General features: G+C 42.1%; 1 protein-coding gene across 1 annotated transcript in view; it reads left to right on the top strand.

Moving 5' to 3' along the window:
• Positions 1-19,954, top strand: part of PRKAG2 (protein kinase AMP-activated non-catalytic subunit gamma 2) — a 221,645-nt gene that overhangs the window by 76,702 nt on the left and 124,989 nt on the right. The window contains exon 3 of the mRNA XM_074899883.1: positions 2,142-2,421. Within this exon, the coding sequence (XP_074755984.1) occupies positions 2,142-2,421 (280 nt within the window). The remainder of the gene's footprint in view (positions 1-2,141; positions 2,422-19,954) is intronic.

The following is a 19,954-nucleotide window of genomic DNA, read 5'->3' as shown; positions in this document are numbered from 1 at the left end:
TCTCAGTTGAGGGATTGTACTCTGTTATTCTTGATAAATACTCACCAGGAGACCATCTGTGTGCCAGAGGACTTTGAGTAGGAATAAAGGAGATACGGTCCTCATGGTGAAATAGATGTGTAATATGAGTTTTCAAGATTGCACACAGAATCCATGGGAGGCAAACCTGAGGCTCAGGCCACTGCATTAAGCATGAAACACTACTTTTTTTCTTCTCTTATGGATGTTGTCAAGATTCTGTTGCTGCTTTTGGTACCCATTACTTCAGTTCAAATTGATTTATCTTTTCCAAAAATGTCCCTTTGATGGCAACTAATTCATCTGCAAAAGGGCAGGTATATTTTTGAGATATTTTTGTCCATGCTGTCAAAAATAAGTGTGCAGGTGTGAAAAACTGCTGTGTCTCTTCCCAGACATCTCCGTGCTGTGCAGAGGAGCACAGAGCAGAATTCATCAGCTGTCGAGGGCTGTGCTGGCACATCTCTGTGCCTCTCCTAGTGACCCATGCTATTTGTGTCCATCTCCCAGACCAAATGTCACTTGCCTTTTAGCTTAGAAACTTTCCCAAATGAGGGACCATGCTATGTGCAGGCCCTTCTACAATTCCCACAGAGCAGAACCCATTCCAGTTCCGTCCCGTCCCAAGTGAAAAGAGGACCTGGTCCAAAGTGCACGTGCAAGAGACAGAAAAGATTACAAGTGGGATCCTGTCTTACGGAGGGAGCAGCTATTTGGCTATTGTGCTGCTTGTACATATTTCTACAAGTGTTTTGGAGCTGTGGCTAAACATTATTTTGAAAGGAAGTTAATTGTATATGTGTTTTAAACTCAGCTGACCATTTTTATCTGGATTCATATATACAAGCCCTTCACTGACCCAAAGGAGGGTCATACATACATATGAGGCTTTCTTTCATCTCCTCGTTTGTCTAAATCATCCTAATAAAAGATGCTGTTTTTCCCTACGGTGACTCCCATGGCAACAATGCCCATACATAACTAGACTGACACATGTCAGGTGGCATCTTCACAGGTAGAAGTTGCTGTCTGCTCTGTACCTCCTGTTTCATGTTATGTGACTGGGAAGAGAGGAGCAGGCATGCAAAGGGCTGGAAACTCAGTGGCACACTGTGCCCATGGGCACATACATCGTGGCCTTTGCTTATGCATCCCCTGGAGACCTAAAACCCAACGCTGCCTTTTGCCAGGAACAGAGCCCTTCATTCATAAGAAACACCCCCAGCTAAAAAAACAGCCTCATACCCACAGAAGTACTTTGTGCATCCAGAAGGAAACAGACTCTATGTATAACCCAGGCACAGACAAATCCCACAGAGGTTTTGGGTCAGCTTCTGTTAATTGTATGTGGGGAGAATGTAATCTTTGCTCCTTTTTCTTTTTGTTTGTTTTTCTGGATTTTTATTGCCCCTCGCTGTGCGAGCCCACACACTGCAGTGCTGTGTTGTACATAGATATTCAGGCTAGCTGGAAAGCCAGCACAGGTCCCAAAAGAGATACAGCTGTTAGAAAGGTCATACCCAAGCTTGGGGACAGGGTAATTAGCAGGAATGTCATCACTCTAAAATGGTTCCTCTATTTTGGGGACTGGAGTTGCAATCCTACAGTTGTGGCTGTGGCCAGCATTGTAGAAGCCTCTCAGGTGCTTGGGAACTTGTGCGCTGTGCTGTGTCATGTTGTGCAATGGAGATGTAAGTACTGCAGATAGGTGCTTAAATTCAGGAGGAAGACTTTGGGGTGCTGTATTTCCTTGCTTTAAATAAATTCATTGCCAGTCATCTTTCAGTTGTCCAGGGAAGGAAGAGAGATGTGTGGCAAATAAAAGCAGTAAAGAAAATCCTGCTTTATATATGTAATGATAAAATATAGGCACACATGTTGTAATTTTTTTGTGAAACTCAGGGCATCTTTAAGAACCAGGGGCAGCATGAAGCCCGGAGAGGTGGCACACATGCATTTGCCTGTCAGTGGAGGCAGGTGCTGGGGAAGATGAGGTCTGGCTAATCCACCACCCAAATAAACAGGAGTTGACTGTGTTAAAACAAGTTCAGAGATCCTGATTGCTCAAGCTGACCTGAATTAATGGTGATTTTCTTTTTTTTTCCTTTTTATCTCTTCCTTAGGTGGAAGAAAGCTACTCTGCCGGAAGTCCCTCAAAAGGCCTTTTCTCAAAAGGGCTTCAGAACCGACCATCCAGCCCCGTTTCTGCCCCTGTGAGATCCAAACATAGCCCTGGGTCACCCAAAACAGTGTTCCCCTTCCCCTACCAGGAGTCTCCCCCACGCTCCCCACGCCGAATGAGCTTCAGTGGGATCTTCAGGTCCTCCTCCAAAGAGTCCTCCCCCAATTCTAATCCGTCTACCTCTCCTGGGGGCATCAAGTTTTTCTCCAGATCAAGAAAAAGTAAGAAATTGCTCATGTTATTTCAGGAAGATACACGGTACCTCTGGGCTTGGCCCATTCTTTACCTGCGGTAGTGAAGTAAGTGCAGATGAGGCATGTGCTAATTGTTCATTATCGCTTTCACTGACCATGCATTTTGGGTTTCTGACATGCTGGCCATCAGGGTATGACCTCTACAGGGCCGTGGACACTTATGCAGGGCTGAGGAGGGAAATCATGCTTTAAAGCTTTGCTTAGAAATCCTGCACCCACCTTACTGGGAGTTTTCTAGGTGGTTTCACTGAGGTCGGTTGGACGTCAGCACCAGGGCTTGAGAATAGCTGGAGATGTTCATGGGATTTGTGGTAGAGGTGGGCACAGAAAGGACATCATCTTGGGAGCTAAGGGAGACTCACTTCTGTAGACTCCATAGAGAATTTCAGCTGTTTTTTTAATTGATTTTTCTTTGTCCGATTGTAGGAGGTGAAAAGAGGTCTTTACTGGATAGACATAAATTATGTGTTACCAATCAAATGACCATTAAGGGAGTGTCTGAGCTCCTCTGCCAGAGTATAAAAGGCATCATAGACCTCTATGGTTCAGAACACTTGCATGCTTTATATCAGGCACAAATTTTACCTCTTCAGCAGCCTGTGAGCTAACACACCATTAAGACTCAGAACTGAGCACGATTGAGAACAGGCTTCAATTTTAAAACGTTCTTGCTGAATAAAGTTTCCCAATGCTGGTCTACAAACCAAACCTGGTATACCCAAGGGGTTAGTGCCTGTAGGAAAGGAAGAGAGTTACAGGGGAAAGAGAGGGATAATATCTTGCCACTGAGGATGCTGGATTGTGAGACCACAGTGAGTTTTCCTTCCATGAACAGAAGAAATAACTCGATGATAAATTGTTGGCAAATCTTCTGTGACAACGTAGGTACAAGATTAGTGATGCATATACCTACATTTGGCTGTATGTTTCCTGCAATGTACTGATAGCTTTCAGTGACTTTTAGATAGTATAGAGGGACCTTCTTGGTTTTCTTCCTCAGAATTTCCCCTTAAAATGTTGATTTTAATCAGAACAAGTGATTTCATAGTGACTTTTGTCAAGTCACAAGAGCACAGCTATACAAACCCATGTAGGATTTTTCTTTACAGTTATCAGAAGCTCTGCTTCAGCTTAATTGAAATGGCTTCTTTTCCAGTCCGTGCTTCTCTCTAAAACACCTTCAGGAAACTGAAAGTAGGAGTCAGTGTTTCTGAAGGACTCCAAGTAAACTCCAAGCATCATTTCTATTCAAGGACATTTGTTCTTCTTTGCTTGAAGTTCAAATATGTTTTTATGCTCCCCCCTTTTTCAAGCCTCACAATAATTAAAGTCCGTTTAAGTTATTTTTGCTAGTCCGCATAGGTTTAAATATGGCATAGACAATATGCTGCTGACGTGAGTATGCAGAGAAGGGCTTGCTGCTGTATGAATAATGTCAATATACAATGCATAGCAAAGCCATTGTGTGACTTTTTAATCAAGTTATCCAAGCAAACAGCACTATTTAAGTCCTAGCTAGGTCCAACAGAATACTAAATAAAGGAATCTTTAAGTAGTCAGCAAAATCCTTTTGATAAGGTCACATCACTGTTGCAGGAACAGGCTTGGAACAGGGCCATGCTATATTTGAGCTAACAGAAGATACCCATGACCCTGCTGCTCCAGAGAGGGTTGCAGGAATTGTGCTGGGCTTGTGTGTTCATGATCTTTTGTTTTTCGGGAAGGAGTGACGGCCTGTTGGAAAAGGCACGATGATTAAAATTGGTGTTTAAATTGATAACTCTTCCCGTTCTGCAGCTTTTTGCAAACCAGAACATTTCTCACCGTGTGCTTTCACATCTTTTAGCTCTCTTACAGAGAGACTCATGCAGATACATACCATTCACTACCACGTTAGAGTAGATTTTATTCAGAATGTGATAAACAGGGGTCAATAATCAATTACACTCTTGGGGTTTACTGAATTTAATTAAATTTTATTGAATTTTATTTAACAAAACCTTTTCAGGACTTCAGGAAATGTATGGGTTAGCATTTCTGTTGTATTTGCTTTTCACAAGCAAAACTTTTGCATTCTGCTACTTCACAAATAAAGAATAGCCCTATGTATTACAAAATACAAAGATAATTGGTTACATCCCACTCAAACCAAAGTCTCTGTGGCTTGAACAGCATTTTCTGAATGAGAAGACTTCTCAGATGCTCCTCAGACCAGATATCTCAGACCTTTGCACAGATGCAGTGCTGAAGAGCCCTGAGAAAAGCTAGACCAGCACATGGCTTTACATTTCTGAAGGTACATAAATGCTTCACTGCTCAAAATTGTCACAGCCTATGTGATAAAAATCCCATTTTCTCAAGCTGCTTGGGATACCTGTGTTAAAATGGGACTTAGGTTGCTTTACCAGTTCTGAAACTGTGAGTGCATTGAATTCAGATGGACTTGCCATGCTTGCCTGCCTTTACAGCCCAGCTGGTGCTGGGTTAATAGTATTAAAATGAAAATTAATACTAATTTGCTGGGCTGCTCTAGGAAGAGTATCACAGGTCAAGGGAAGTCATCCTCCCCTTCTGCTCAGTACCAGTGAGACACACCTGCAGTGCTTAGTCCAGTTCTCGACTTCCCAGTACAAGAGAGACAGGGACATACTGGTCCAGCAAAGGGCCACTATGTTAGTCAGGGACTGGGGCATGTGGTGTATAAGGAAGAAGAAGGAGGAGAAGACCTTTTTGCTGTCCTCATCTGCCTATCAGGGTTATGGAGAAGGTAGTGCTGGGCATCTCAAGGATGCCCAGTGAAAGGGTAGAAGGCATCAAGAGAAACTCCAGTCAGGTGTAAGAAAAACATTCTTGATGGGAGTGATATGACATTGGAGCAGGGGTCCATATGTGAAATTGCTGCCCTTGCAGATTTTAATAAATTGACTGGATAAGGCTCTGAACACCTCACTTTAAAGCTTAGCAGGAGTTGGACCAGAGACCTCCAGAGGCCCCTCCCAGCCACAGCTCTTCTGAGAAGCTGTGCAGTGGAGCCTTCCCTTTGGATTTATAGCAAATCTGTATTTTATCCAGGCAATCTGCAATTTAAAAAAAAAAGCACTGGATAAAAGTTCACAGGGTCTCGGGGGGCTTTTTGTCCCCAGCTTTATCTGAAATGTGTCTGTGCTGCGCTCCATGCCCTATCATGGAGCAGTATGTGGGGGAAGTATATGCAGTCTTTGTTTTAAATATCATACCCCATCTTCCCTCCGCTTCCTTCTCCCACACATTGTTCAAAACACAGACTAACCTGTTACTCCACATATTCCTTGTTTTTCTTGGAAGCAACTTTTTCCTAGGTTGTTTTCATTTTAAAGGCTATGTGTGGTATTCACAACACTTTCTGTCCCATGTAGTTGTTCTTTTCCCAGCTGTTATTTTGCCTTTTGGATATATGCAGTTTAGGAAAGGCATAACAATATTAAAACAGGACGATATTAAAACAGAAAGTGATTTGCAGACATGAGGCTTAAAATATTTTCTACTTAAGTTAAAGCTTTTGCTCATCTTTAATGTTGTATCACTTGTTTTGGCAATAGTCAAAAGCTCATCTTTGTGTCTTTTCCCTTTGGTTCAGCATCTGGTCATAACCCCACGTCTCTGATCTGACAAAAGATTTGCCTTGAAAGGAAAAATACCTTCCCACAACGTGTACTTGGCTGCCAGCCACTTCAGGTATTTTGTAAGTACAGCTTCAAAACAGTAAACTGCTGATTGGGGCTTTATATCCAGTGTCCCAGTTTTGAAAAGGCAACAAATCCATCCCAGGCCCCTCTGGAAGAGGCTCTGTGGGGACCTTTTTGGGTGAGGTATGTGCTTGGCCACTGGTGCAACCCCTTCGGTTTGGGAAGTTCACCGCAAGAAAAATCCAAGACAGCTTTTTGCGTGTGGGGTTTCTGCATAAGTGCTTTGAAATTTAATTCTTGGCTTTTAAATTTCTTTTTGTCTGAGAATTTCTTTGCAACAGCACTGTTAGACTGACAGTTGAAAACTGAATATGTGTTTGGGATTAATTAAGCTTGGCTTCAAGGTGGAGCAGATGATTTGCTAATGCTGTTCCTCCACACTATGAAGCTTGGTAGAGGCAGTCCCACCCAGTGCTGCCCACCTGACAGCTCCAAAAGCCAGGCGCCTTCTGCAAGTGAAGACTTGGCTCTATGAGATGTAGAGCTCAGTACCTGGGTTTTATCCAGTGTGGGCACATGAGCAGCAGTGAAACATTGAGCAATTACATTTTAATTGGATAGAAAAAAATGAGTAAATTGAAGTGACCTGTAGCTAGCAGGAGGCTTCTACAGAGCTGACAACAAATTCCTAGATATTTTTCAGGGACAACAGGAACAAAGGATGAGTGAAGAGGTGCAAGTTGATGTTTGAGGTGCTGTGAAATGTGACTTCAAAACTGGCATTGTGGATCTGCTTCCTAGCTTGTCATAGGTTTGCTCTAAACTTCATGAATTGCTGTCACGAAAAACAACTTGGGACCCAATGCTCTAAGACGTTATTGAGTCTTGGCTGTGATGGGAGCGCATTTCTCTTGTGTACCAGTTTGCATAAGCAAGTATAATGCCAAGAGAAAAAAGTGGCACCAATTTACTCTCACAAAAGCAAACTGAGGTGATCCAAAGTAAACACAGGAGGATGACCTGCGCTGGGGAAATACACAATTCAGATTACACTTTTCTTGCATGAGCTCTACCTTCAGAGCAAATACATATATAAATAAATGAGGAAGCTTTATTTTACTGGGTGGAAGTTAGGGAGCTACCCCTGCAGGTAGGCTAAAATAAAGTACCCTTAATATTTTATTAAAAGTAGATGGTTGAGTGAAATTTAAGTCATTAAAAAGGAGATTTTTCCATGGGGCTGAATGCCCCCTTGAAAGGACAACAGGGCATTTTCCAGTCCTGCTTCCCCTTCCAAAACCATCAGTTCAAGTAGCAGCAGTACTCATGACGCATTGATGGTGCTGCCAGTTTTAATAGCAAAAGGGAATCAATTAAAAGGTTTCCATTGACCTAGAGCTTTGGGCTGTGGTGGATGGGATCAAAAGATAAATTTAGCTCAGAATTAAAGGTTGTTTACAGGACTGAATTGAAAATTACACAGCTTTCAAACACCTTGAAGCTGATGGTCAGATTGGAGTGACAGTGGATTTGCACTGTATTTGAGGAAGAAAAAGGTTTTCGATATAAAGTTTTAATATTCTGTCTTCTCTTGGTAATTTCTCTCCTTCTGAAATTTAATATTAATAACTGTGGTGCCTAAAATAATCTATAAGGAGGGATCCTGGTGCTCCAATAATAAAGGACCAGATAGAGTTTTTTTCAGAAGACTACAGGATGCAATACAGAAAGCTCGTCATATATTTTATTCATTTTAATAATTTATTTTCTTGAAGAACATAACTGTGGTTAGACTACGCTGTAAGAAAAGCTTATGACTGTACTAAGTTTTGCCTGTAGATGGAGCAAGTAGGTCTCATTTGCAATAGTCCAAGGAAGAAATCGGGAAAACCCTGCAGGATTTCACGTTGCCACATTCAGCTCTGCTCCCTTGAAGGCTTCCTGAGTGTGGCTGATGTGTGCTAAAACTTTTCTTCAAGCTTTAAACTGAAACTCATTTCCCCCCAAGATTTTACTCTACATTCATGACATTTAGGTAATAACTTGCAGTGGAGTTTAGGCCGAGAAAAGGCTATTGTGGAGGGTCAGTAGCTGGTCACAGGCGTTTCATGTACTGTTGACTGAAGCTATTTTCCACCGTTACTCTTTAGGAATACCTTCCCATGACACTTGGTGCTGTGCAATGGACTGTCCTCCCTTGTGCCAGCTACTGGAGTCTATATTTGGATATTGCTTTGCTAAATCAGTGAATTCATCCCATAGTCTTGGACCCTCCCAGCCTTCGGACCACAGCTGTAGAGAACCATCGATTATAAACCTGCATCAGGATGCCAAATAGCTAAGGCCACTTGCATCTTCAGTTTTTTATCTGTGTTCACAGTCCCTCTGCCTTCTGAACGGGCAGGTGGGTGGGATGCCAGAGGGAAAGGCCATGAGGCAGCTTTGGTTTCTGGCTGTGACTACCCTCGCTGTGCAGGGCAAAGGGTCCAGGTTGGGGAAGGATGGGGCTGCTCAGTCCAGGTTCACCTTGGGAAGGTGGCATAGGCTTTTCCACTGTCATCCCATAAAACCTAGGAAAGGAGCAGAGCCATTTGTCTTGCTTTATTATTCCAGTACTGCTGTGCAAAACCATATAATTTTCCAAGCTTGCTTTGCCCACAGAGGCAGAGAGGGGGACTCCCACTGTTCATTTCTTGTCTACGCTAGAAAAATTACTTTTTGCAGACAACATGTGTCAACATGTCTGCAGCCAGGCTGGTGTTGCACACAGCTTTGCATGGCCAAAGACAAGCCACATTCAGCACGGTTTCTCCTGCCGGTTAGTGACATCTACTGTCAGCAGCAGATGATTTTTCTGGTTAAAATGTGCCTGTGGTGATTGGTCTTAGTTTATTTGGAGCTATCTGTCAATGCGCTTCCCATTTCACTTTAGTTATCTGCATAGGTGGAGTACATTCAGTATGCTTCTATATTCTTTACCACTCTTTCTAGGCAAGAAGGATTTTTCAGACTATCTTCAAATCACTAATCATATAGATGTAATGATGCAGAAAAAAAAAAAAAAGGGAAGTTTTTCAGTCTCTAAATTTCAACTGTAGAGTATGGGCCAGACCTGCGACCAGTTTCATTTTCATCTTCTATCTCTTTCCTGGGATTTAAACTGTGGAACATGCTACAAATGATCAGACTTTTAAAAAACAACCAGGTTATTATTTATTTTGATGTATAGACAAGACCTTAGTTTTGTATTTGCTCTTTTAGAGAGTGCTACTGTCGTGCAGGAGAAATAGAAACTACAGTTTGAACATCTCCAAAGGTTGATGAACCCTGGTGGCCTTTCACTGCTGGTCTTCTTTGTGTCCTTTGATTAGAGAAGTCTGCAGGGCAGTGCTCATGTGCATGTTCCCCCCACAGGTAGTAATGTAAGCAACAGTAAAGCTGAAGAGAGAGTTTTAAAGTCTCAAGCTGTCTAATCACAGGAAATAATTTGGATATAAGTCGTGGGGGATTTTTTTGTGGTTGTGGGTTGGGGTTTTTTTATCTGTAGTTTAAAAATGCAGGAGTACATGTAGGAGCTGATTTTCAAACACATTGTGTGTCTGTTTTCCATTTAGATCAATCATTTCAGAATTTAGTCCGTAAGCAAGTATTTGGTTACAAGTGCTGGAGAAATGCTGTTTATTTTAGTAGGTTTGTTCATACATTTAATGTTAAGTACATCGCTTTATCTGAATCTTGTGAATGCTTGTCATGATCCCACTGAAAATGCATTGTGCATTCAAGCTCTTCTGATATGTGGTTAGAGTCTGAAGTATTATTAATTAAGATATCAGATCCAAACTTTACAGATATCATGGGTTCTCAGCTTCTTAGATAAAGTCCATGGAAAATGCCTCAAAAATGGGCTGAATAAACATGATAAATGTTGAATCAATCAGTTTTCTGATGTGGAAAAATATGGAATGAAAGAACCTGATCACAAGGCAAAAAAATGCATGGTTTGGGGAATATAGTATGTGTAGTAGAGTGAGTAAAGTACAGTTAAATCCCAGTCTTGGTCCAGCAGCCTGTAGCTCTTACGGAGCCCTTGCTGGGTCTTTCACTGAGCTTGTACTGAATGAAAACACTGATTTTAAAAAGAAAATAAAACCCCTAATAATGATGGTAAATCTCTGTGCACTGTGAGAGTCAATAGGGCGATGTGTTGATCACTCTCAGGTCTCAGTTTATGGGCTTTATGGAAATGAGCCTTTGCTTTATGCAACTTTTGGGGCTGTGAAAGCATCTTGAAGGAGAGCCCTGGCAATAACCAGTGATTAGACTGAGAGGGTTTTTAAGACTTCACATGGACTCTGCTACTTGCCTGCATGGATTACTAGATTTGTTCCCTGGTTTCACTTGTGCATTCTGTTTTCCCATTGACTGTAAAGCTGACTGAAGATAACATTCCCATTTGTATGGGAACTAAGCATGGGCAGACACCGCAGTCTTGCAGCTGAGCTGATATAAACCATCACATGAGCTTCCAGCATCTGCTTTAGCACCGTGTCACTTCCAGCGGTCATTGGTAGAGTTATGAACAGGCGTGGAGAGCTTGTAGCATCCATTTTGATTCAATCAGGGGTTGGAGCACATTACAGCGACTTGTGTAGTGATCATCCAACTATGGAGTTGGCAATGTCCCATTTGGTCTATACAGCAAATTTAAATGCAGATTGGTTATTACTGAGACAAGGAGATGTGGAAAAGCAAAGAAAATATCTTCTAGTATAAAGCTCTGCATGGTGTCAGGTTTAGGATTTTTTTCCCCATCGCCATACTAAATCAAATAAATACCAGTCTGAATTAGGAGGTCCAGTCAGAAGCCTATTTGTACTTGCAGTTTGACAGAAGTGAAACTGCTGTGGAAATTATGTAATACCAACATTATGTTAAGATCACTGATCTAACTAATTCTTATATTCCAGAGTCTGTGCAGTGGAGCTAAGTCTTTCCATTCTGCTTTCTACTTGACTAAAGTAAGCTCACGTTTCCTTTGTCAAAGCAAAGGAGAACAAAGATTCCACTTTTTAAAATTAATTGGTTTAGGATTTTCCAGCCTAGTGAGTTAATTGATTTAAATTTTATTGTACTTAAAATAATGAACACATCAACTGGAGGAAGCTAGAAGCCATGTTCTTAGTTTTAAATAAGAAGAGGACAGGCAAGGTCTTTTATTCCTGGCAGAAAATAGGTCTTGGGTCTAATTTTTGAACACTGAACTATAAATGGTTCCCATCCATCAGAACCTTTAAAGAAATTTATTTGATAATGTGTGTATTGGGAGCCACTAACTGTGATTGCAGGTGCTTTGATAATTCAGCAAAACTTCTGACAAGCTTCCCTGGCACAGTGTGGGACATACTGAATGAAGGATGACACCATGCAAAGGACTCAATTCAGGTTCATAAAAGCATTTTATTACTCACTGTCACACACATGTGTGTTAGCTGGAGGTCCATGCTCCCCAAAGTTTGCACCATTTTTAGATTTGCAGGATGGGAGTTGTAAAATGCTCAGAAGCCCTCTCTGTGCTGTGCCAGCCGGTGTACAAAAGGGTTTGTGCTGCTAAGTGGGAGTGTGTGGATGCTCTACAAAGTAAAGTGCAAAAGATGGGGCAACAAGATGAGGATTCACAGAGGGTACAGTGTGAAGCTGTGATAAGCAAAAATGTTGTAGTGAACATTATTTTGAGAGTAATGTTCTGAACAGAGACCTTTCTGACAGGAAGATTTTAGTCTGTAGGGTCACCTATACACTACAAGCAGTAATCCGTAACTGATATTCTCCCCAGATTGCTTTCTCTTTGGTCCACTTTCTGGATGCTAGAATTTGTTTATCCGGCTAAACAGCTAAACCAGCATATCTACAGAGCATTGCTGGAAAGGTCCAAATGTCAGGGACTAACTGATTTATGACAGTCCTAAAGCCAGCAGTGGTGGTTGACAAATGACAAACCTAAGGCCAGTGGTGAGCTTACAAAGGCCCCTGTGCCTAGGATCTCCAGGATGGATCAGAAGACTTAACTGCCCTCCCCTCCCTGAGGGATGGCTGGTTCTACTTTAGATGAAATCTAAATTTTCGTATTTCAGCTTTAAAACAAAACAATGGGTTTGTCTGGGGTTTGGTTGTGGTTTTTTGTTTGTTTGGTTGTGGTTTTTTTACATATATTGTTTTCTTTCTCTATAGGCTTTCTGCTATGCCCTCTTCTGTCACACGTTAGCCACTTTTTGAAGACTCTATCTCTAAAAAGTTCTTGTTTTAGATTATGGAAAATATTAACCTGTGTGTACTTGACATGCAAAACAAGTACTCATAGTCTTTGATGATCAACCATCAAAACACCTCAATTTTTTAGTTAAATTATTTTGAAGCTTGCCTCAGGGTTCCTATAAGCGCACTTTACTGGTAGACAACTGCGACAGTTTCTAATGGGATTTCTTTGTAGTTTTCTTCTTGCAGCATCTCCTGCTGCTTACGGCTCTCGGAGCCTGAAATGCAGCTTTGGAAGCCCCGTGTAGGTGTGTGACACAGGACTGCGGGTAGCGACGGCAGACAGTGCCTCACTGTGCGAGCCCAAACCCATCTCCCTGGGAGCTCCTATGAGACTGTGAAACATAAGTGCCCTCCTGTGGGCATCCCACTGCTCCTCCTTGCTGTATGGGGAGGCTGGGATTGCCTTGCCTGTTTGGAGATGCTTTGGCTTAGGTTTTGAGCAGGATGCTAAGGATCTTTTATTGTGCTTGCTTTTCTTTTTTTTTCCTTCTAAACCTATTCAGACAGCAGGTGCTAAAAGCATCCCTCCCTCCAACCTGTGTAACAGCAATAATTTCAGCAGTTCAGGAAACTTTCTCCTCTCCTCCTCCCAGGAGGGTTTGCCGTTGCCCTCAGGTGAGGATATGGCCCTCAATTTCAAGACAGACATTTAATTGTGTTGACAGATGCACAGACCCTAATGTAATTCATCTTTGGCTGGGGAAGGCATGTGAAGGTAAGCCATTAATCTTATCATTCTTCAACAAATGCCATTATTTGGGAATCCTGAGCATTTCATTTCAGGGTCACTGTGAATGTATCTGCTTCATCGTCTGCCTGAGCTGAGCAGGTCTGGTGTCAGATTTGTTTGCTTAACCTCAGTATAAGGTTTCCATAGCTCTTCATGTTCACGGTCTTTCCACAGAGCTGTTTAAGGGTGAGAGAACTGCGCTTGGCAACCTGAGCTGTAACTCCAACAGGATGGTGCTGTTTGCAGTTACACGGTTGCTCCAATTCCTCTCGCACGCTGACGTGCCCCCCATAACGCTGAGCAGCTGGAGGCCAAAACTGGCTTTAATCCATGCAAAACAAAAGTCTACATCTACACGCTACAAAGGTCAATACTTTCTGAAGAGAGGGTGAAAGAATTGCACATGAGCTAATGCTTAATACTGGAATGAGAGTAGCTAAAGGTGACAAATAGTGCCTGTGTTATTTATTCTATATTTAAGATCTATATTGAGGGCCTACCTCCATGTTTCAGAGACTCATAGAATATTTTCAGGGTTGGAAGGGACCTTTAAAGGTCATCCAGTCCAACTCCCTTGCAATGAGCAGGAACATCTTCAACTAGATCAGGTTGCTCAAAGCCCTATCCAACCTGACCTCGAATGTTTCAGGATGGGGCATCTACACCCTCTCTGGGCAACCTGTAAAAAGTAGAGCTTGCTAGAGAAGTGTTAAGATTGGCCATGTTAGGTGCATCTCGAAGGATTTCTGAAAGACAAGAAGCACAAACAGTAGCTGAAACACATAGCCAGGTAATAAACATGGAGTTTTGGCATGGGATTCCCCAGGGAGGCAGCAGTGCTTGGTCGCAACACAGCAGTGGCCTAAACTTGTTTGAGAGACTGAACCTCAAAAATGAATTGATGTGAACGTTTAGATGAGCAGGGAACTGAATTTTTTCATCTTTCAGAAGAAAGTATTGCTCCTCCAGTGGAGCTAATTAAAATGTGGCTTTTGCCCATGAGAAGATCAAATTCTGCTGTATTATGTGTATGTAAACACATCTGATTTACTACATTTGTTTTTCTCAGAGTGACACAGGGGAAGATTTGACCACTGGGCTCTGAACACAGTGGAGCACTTTACAGACTTGGGTGCCTGAACTTAACTGTATAAATCCTTGCTGAAACACCTAAGCCAATTGACTTGGGGAAGAAAAATAGGAGCCAAGAAAAAAAAAGAAGCAAAAAGGAACTATTTTGGCAAATTTCAGTGATATTTGTTTACCACTCCTATGAAGGTGGTGAGCAATAAGGAATAGTTTCCTTCATGGGTGTCTCAGTGTTGGGTTTTGGCCTTCAAAGCCAGAGGAAAGTCCTTACTTCTGATGCAATCAAAAACAGTCTCATTGACAAAAGCCTAATGATACCCTTCCTTCCTTAAAAATGTAAATAGTAAGGAATGAGGATTATCATCAGTCTGACATCTTTTATGTTCATTGGCATTGATGAAAAACTTTCAAGCAAATGTTGGGGATTAGTGCAAACCAGTTTGTACAGCTGTTTAGATGTTGTTGAATCAGAAGCCCAGTCTGCAGAAAAATACGAGGATTATCAGCAAATTCTTATTAGTGGTAAGGGAAGACAAGCAAGGATAGATGTTCTGAATTTAGAGAAATAGTCAGAGCCATGGCTATGGGGTAACTGGTATGGACTCCGTTGCAGTAGTTAGGAACATTTTTTCTTTTTGCCTGGTTCTCTTTGTTGTAGAAACAAAGAAAGGAACTGAGATTTAGCATTTTTCTTAATTACTTTAATGTATTTAATTAATAGCCATTGCTTTAGTATTCCTTTGTGATGGGGCCATAATTCCTTCAAATTTGCTTAACAGAGGTGGATTTATGCACTCCTATTATCTAGGCAAGTGGGGCAAAGACGGTGTAAATTAAATTGCAAAAAAAAATTATCATGTCTTATTTCTGCATGTTATGTGGAACATGTCCATGTAATGTAGTAGCACATGTCCATGCAGTCAGAGAAGCCCCGAAAGACAAGATCCCTCCCAGATTGGGGGTGATAGTGGTGGCAGTGGGGTGGAGCTTCTGTGCAAGGAAGATGTCATCAAGGTGGTTTCTGTCCCTTCCTCCATGGTTATGTTTCGCTTTTTCCTTTAACCACAGAGTTTAGGGGTGATGAAAGGAGGTGAAATCTCAGATTTTTTTTAGAGAGTAAGCCCTGGTGAGGACTCAAGGATGGTGGCTACTCTGGGATTGTCCCCAGCCTTGGAGGATGGTGCTGGAGGAACATGTGGCCAACATGGAGGGTGAAACTCAGAATAAGGCACTTTGTTACGTGTGGCTGTGGCAGGGGCTGTAGGAGATCTGGATGGCTGCAGCCACCTCAGTGACCCAGGAAAGTTTTTGTGGCACTGGGGGAGTCACGCGTTAGAGGATGGTGGTAGTGAAAACCCTTGGGAAATTGGCCTTAGGTCAGCTCTTGCTCCAACTGCAGTTTCTTGGCATGGTTTTTTGTTATTAAAGACATGTCACCACAATTAAATCACATTAAAGTCAAACAAGCTGATGAGTGCTGGTCAGAGGAAGCAGAATTACAACTGTGTAGGTGCTCACTGCTTTGTGGTTGACATCAGTTGGAAGGAGTTACAAGGTTGTGGTACATGTTCTTGTTGTGTTCAAGCTTTATTTGCTCTCTTGAGGTGATGCTGTCTTGATGTTTACTGTTACAATAGGTGGATTTTTTTGAGGAGCAATTGCAAAGAGAAGAAGGGTATGCCCTTTGCTTCAGCATGTCTGAACGGAGTCATTCCCCAGTGCAGAAGGGCTCTGCGGGAATGTGGCACTGATATTTGGGATGGGATTGTTGAAAGAGAGAGTTAGCTGCTTGCATATTCAAAACCTGTGACATCATTAAGTAAATAAAACAAATGGCACTAAAGAAAGTATCTGAAGGCACATCATTTCCTTTGGAAAATAACCCTACAAGGTGCTGAAATCTGCTGCTGCAAAGCACCAGGATAACTGTGCATTGTATCTCACTTAGGAACCATGTCAAGGGCCAGACTGGAAAAATAGTCTGCAGTGGATTTTTTTTTTTTTTACTTCTCTGTCATCTTGCTGCCAGGAAGAGGAGTTTAGTGCTATATTTTGTATGTTCATTTTGGTCCTGTTTCTGTTTCTGCCTGAAGCTCTCTCTCAAGTCCTTCCAAATTCTTTACCATAAAAGATAATAAAACACTACAGCACTTCACTAAATGTCATCCAGAACTGTTTCTTCAAGCTCTAAGGCAAGTCAGATTGGGAGCAGGACAGCAGTAAGGGGAAAGACTGGGGAAAATTCAGTTCTCTTCAGAGTAGCTGGATTTCTGCCATCATTGAAAACCTGGAATCCACCCACTGTAATGAAAAATTAGGAGGTACTTAATAATGCTCTTTTTTCTCAAGACTCCATGGATACCCACCAGTAATGATTTACTGTAAGCTCTCCATGAAAATCTTGTTGCCTTCTGCTTTGGAGGTCAGGCTGAGCAAACCTTAGCAGTGGCAAATGCAAAGCATAAAATACTGTCATTGGGCCATGGTAACGAGGGAGCCAGGTCTTAATCACATAAACAGATTCTCATATACTTTCCCCATGCTATTTTATAAAGTGCTTATATAACTGAAAAGATTAACCTTGGGAAAAAAAGCTAGAAAAATATTTTTACAGCTTCTTATTTATGGCCTTACTATGGTCTAGGAATTAGTTTGCATTTTACAAAGCAAAAAAGTGGGGGAGGAGAAGGGAGGGGGGATCTGAATAAGGAGAGATATTTACACAGCTCTCAGAATATTAAAGAAAAACTAAAAACCAGAGGAGTTACTGCTGTTAATTGCAGACACGCAGGCAAATCCTAGACTGGAGCAGGACTCAGTATCCAGGCAACATCAGCATTTTTTGTTAAGCTACTGCCATCACCGCTGACAGCTTTTGCCACTTTATCGTCACGTTAAAAAAAAGAAAATGCCCAGCATCACTGAAATTCTTAGAAATTAGTTTCTCATCCATCCAGCAGATGTGAGGCACATGCACATCTTGCAGAAATTCAGAGAGAAAAAACCTTTGATGAGTTCATGGCTAGGAAGGTGTGTGGTTCCTTGTTTCTCTCTCAACGTGGCACTTCTTTTTCCCCAAAGTTTCTTATCCTCTCCCTTGGATACAGATACTTACTGTGCATTAGGGAATGGATTGCATTAAAGCCATTTATAAGCAACTTCTGCTACTGCACTATAGGTTGCAGGATTAAAGGAGCCCTTTGCTGGGCTAAGAAAGTCTCCACCTCTTCTCTCCTAGTTCTTTTTGCATGGTGCAAAAGCCAAGTGTCTAAATGAGGTTAGGAACTTCATTAATATACTAATAATGTTAATATGTGAAGGAAAGAAGCCCTTGCATTTGCAGTCTTACCGGGCTAAGGTGGGCACAGACTAGGTACAGCCCAATGGGCTCAGCACCATAAGGCTGTAGGGACCATGCTGCAGAGTAGGTAAAGAAAGGACATTGGTTTGCTGTGTCCGCTTACTGAAAGGCAAGTATTTTTGTGCTGGAAATGTTAATACAGCAAAGCTGAACCTTTTGTTGGAGCTGAGAATTCAAAACTGTGTTGAGCAGCCAGCCTCATTCTTTGCCATGGATCAATGCAGGGAGCACTGAGCACTCCCCAGGCACAGTTGCATGTTTTCGCTCTTGGAGCAAAAGCAAAGGCACCCTTCACCTTGGGAAGTGTCTTGTGAAGGTGACCAAGAAAAGGTCGTTAAGACGCATGGAGCTTCCCAATCATTAAGGTCAAGTAATGCAAAAATCCAATAAAACTTATTGCTAAACACGAGGATGTTTAGCTCGCTGCTCGCTAAGTAGCTAAGCACATAACCACATTAGCAGGGGGAGCTGCTAAGCTGCAGGAAGTCCTTCGGACTCTGCTGGCACCCCACACCTTCCCTCCCATGCCGGATTTGTGCAGGCTGTGATGTGTCAGGTTTGTGCAGGCAGGGAGGGTAAAGACTGGAGCAGAAGCATCTCTCTCTGCTCCCAGCTCCCCCAGAGCTTCATGCGTGACCCTAAGCAGATCTTTGGGTTTTGGGGAAGTTTCATTAATTGCTATAGTTTAAGAGTGTGAATTTTTGTAGCAGGTGACTGTAAAAAGGGAGGGCTGAAGGGTGCAGGGAGAATTTGAATGGACTGATTTAGGTTGGTGATACTGAGGGCTGTGACTCAAAATGAAGACCAGTAGGACCTTCCTTGTTACTGCTGCACTTGATGCAGGAGCTTGTTACATCTTTTAAGACGTTGTGCAGGGAAAAAAAACCACTTGGAAATTAATATGAAGACTTCTTGAGAAGTTCAATTTTGCTGCAATGAGCCTGTTTTTTGCTACTGTGAAGCTGGTGGGAGCTTGGTCTCTTGGACCAAGGTTGATGCTCTCTGCCCTGCGCTTGCATTGCCCCACTCTGAGCAGTTTCTGAAGACACAGGGATTTTACTGTTTGTCTTTGAACACATGGACAAATAAACAGGAAGGAAAGCCATAAACCTGTGATCACCATAAGTATCTGCTGCTTCTGCTGCAGGTCTTTGTTTTCTTTGAGATTATTAATTATCTTTCTGGTTAATAGGGTTAGAAAAGGAATTGGTCTAAGCATGAGACTCTTGCAGTACAGTAACTCACAGCATCTGAAGACGGCTTTTCATCTGAAGCTCTCACAGAGATGATGTGAGTTATCCCTGGTCATGCAATTGCCTGGTAGCAGAGTTGGGAGTAAAACTAAAGTCTATTAAATGCTGTACTCAGCCCAATTTCAGTGTTCCTTCCTCCCCTTTTCTGCCCTATCAGTGTTTTGTTATGACTGGAAGCAACCTACCTGGTTTTAATAGGAATATGTAGCTTGGAACAACAATTTCTGTTTGTGTCAATTAACACAGAGGTTTTAATATTTTTGCTCCAGTGACACACTTGCAAATAAGATGACTGTCAGACTTGCCAGACCTTATTGCTAGCTGCCAGGGTGATGATGGAGTATTTTTAATTTTTTTTCCACAAATATGCACTGTGTAATAATAACAAAAGCATTCAGTCTGTAACACTGATAGGTTTTTATAGGCTGTTTTAGGCAACCTTGACTCCAAGAGCCAGAATTGCACCAGGCTGCATTATGGAAAGCTCATAGGACTGCATTAGAAACATGCCCTTGAAAGCAAATACACCCAAGTGAAGGACTAAGGATGCAGGATGCTTTTGTGGCAGACCAAGAAATTCAAGAGTTTGGGCTTTGTGCTGCTGGATATAGCCAGAGCTCTGTAACTACAACACTGAGTTTCTGCTTTGATTCTTGATGTGGAATTTAAACTGATTAATGATGTTAGAGCTACTTGGTGGACTGCTTTCTACTTTAAGCATGAAGCCACTGCAAGATGCTAGTATTTGACAAGATTTGGGAATCTTATGGCACTGTACAAGTTCTGGTCTGACATAATACTAATTTAGATTTATTTTCAAATTGCTCTACAAGGTACAGATAGTAGTGTGATTGGCCCAATGCATTGCTAAGATATGTCACCCCTAAAAGAGATTTTGTGGTTCCAGAAGCCTGTCCATAATTTGAGGCTTGATGTGTTTTGAAGAAGTAAGGAGGGAAAGATGCTTCTGCAAATTAAGTGTTGACTTGAGGACTGCGTTGAGCTGGGATGTGCCTGTGCGCTGGTTCCTACCCTCTGATTCGCAAGGGCATCCTAAGACCAAAATAACCAAGGAAGTGTTGTACAA

The sequence above is a fragment of the Athene noctua genome, chromosome 2 (assembly GCF_965140245.1).
Source record: "Athene noctua chromosome 2, bAthNoc1.hap1.1, whole genome shotgun sequence".
In the NCBI taxonomy this organism is placed as follows: domain Eukaryota; kingdom Metazoa; phylum Chordata; class Aves; order Strigiformes; family Strigidae; genus Athene; species Athene noctua.
This window is presented reverse-complemented; position numbering and strand designations above follow the sequence as displayed.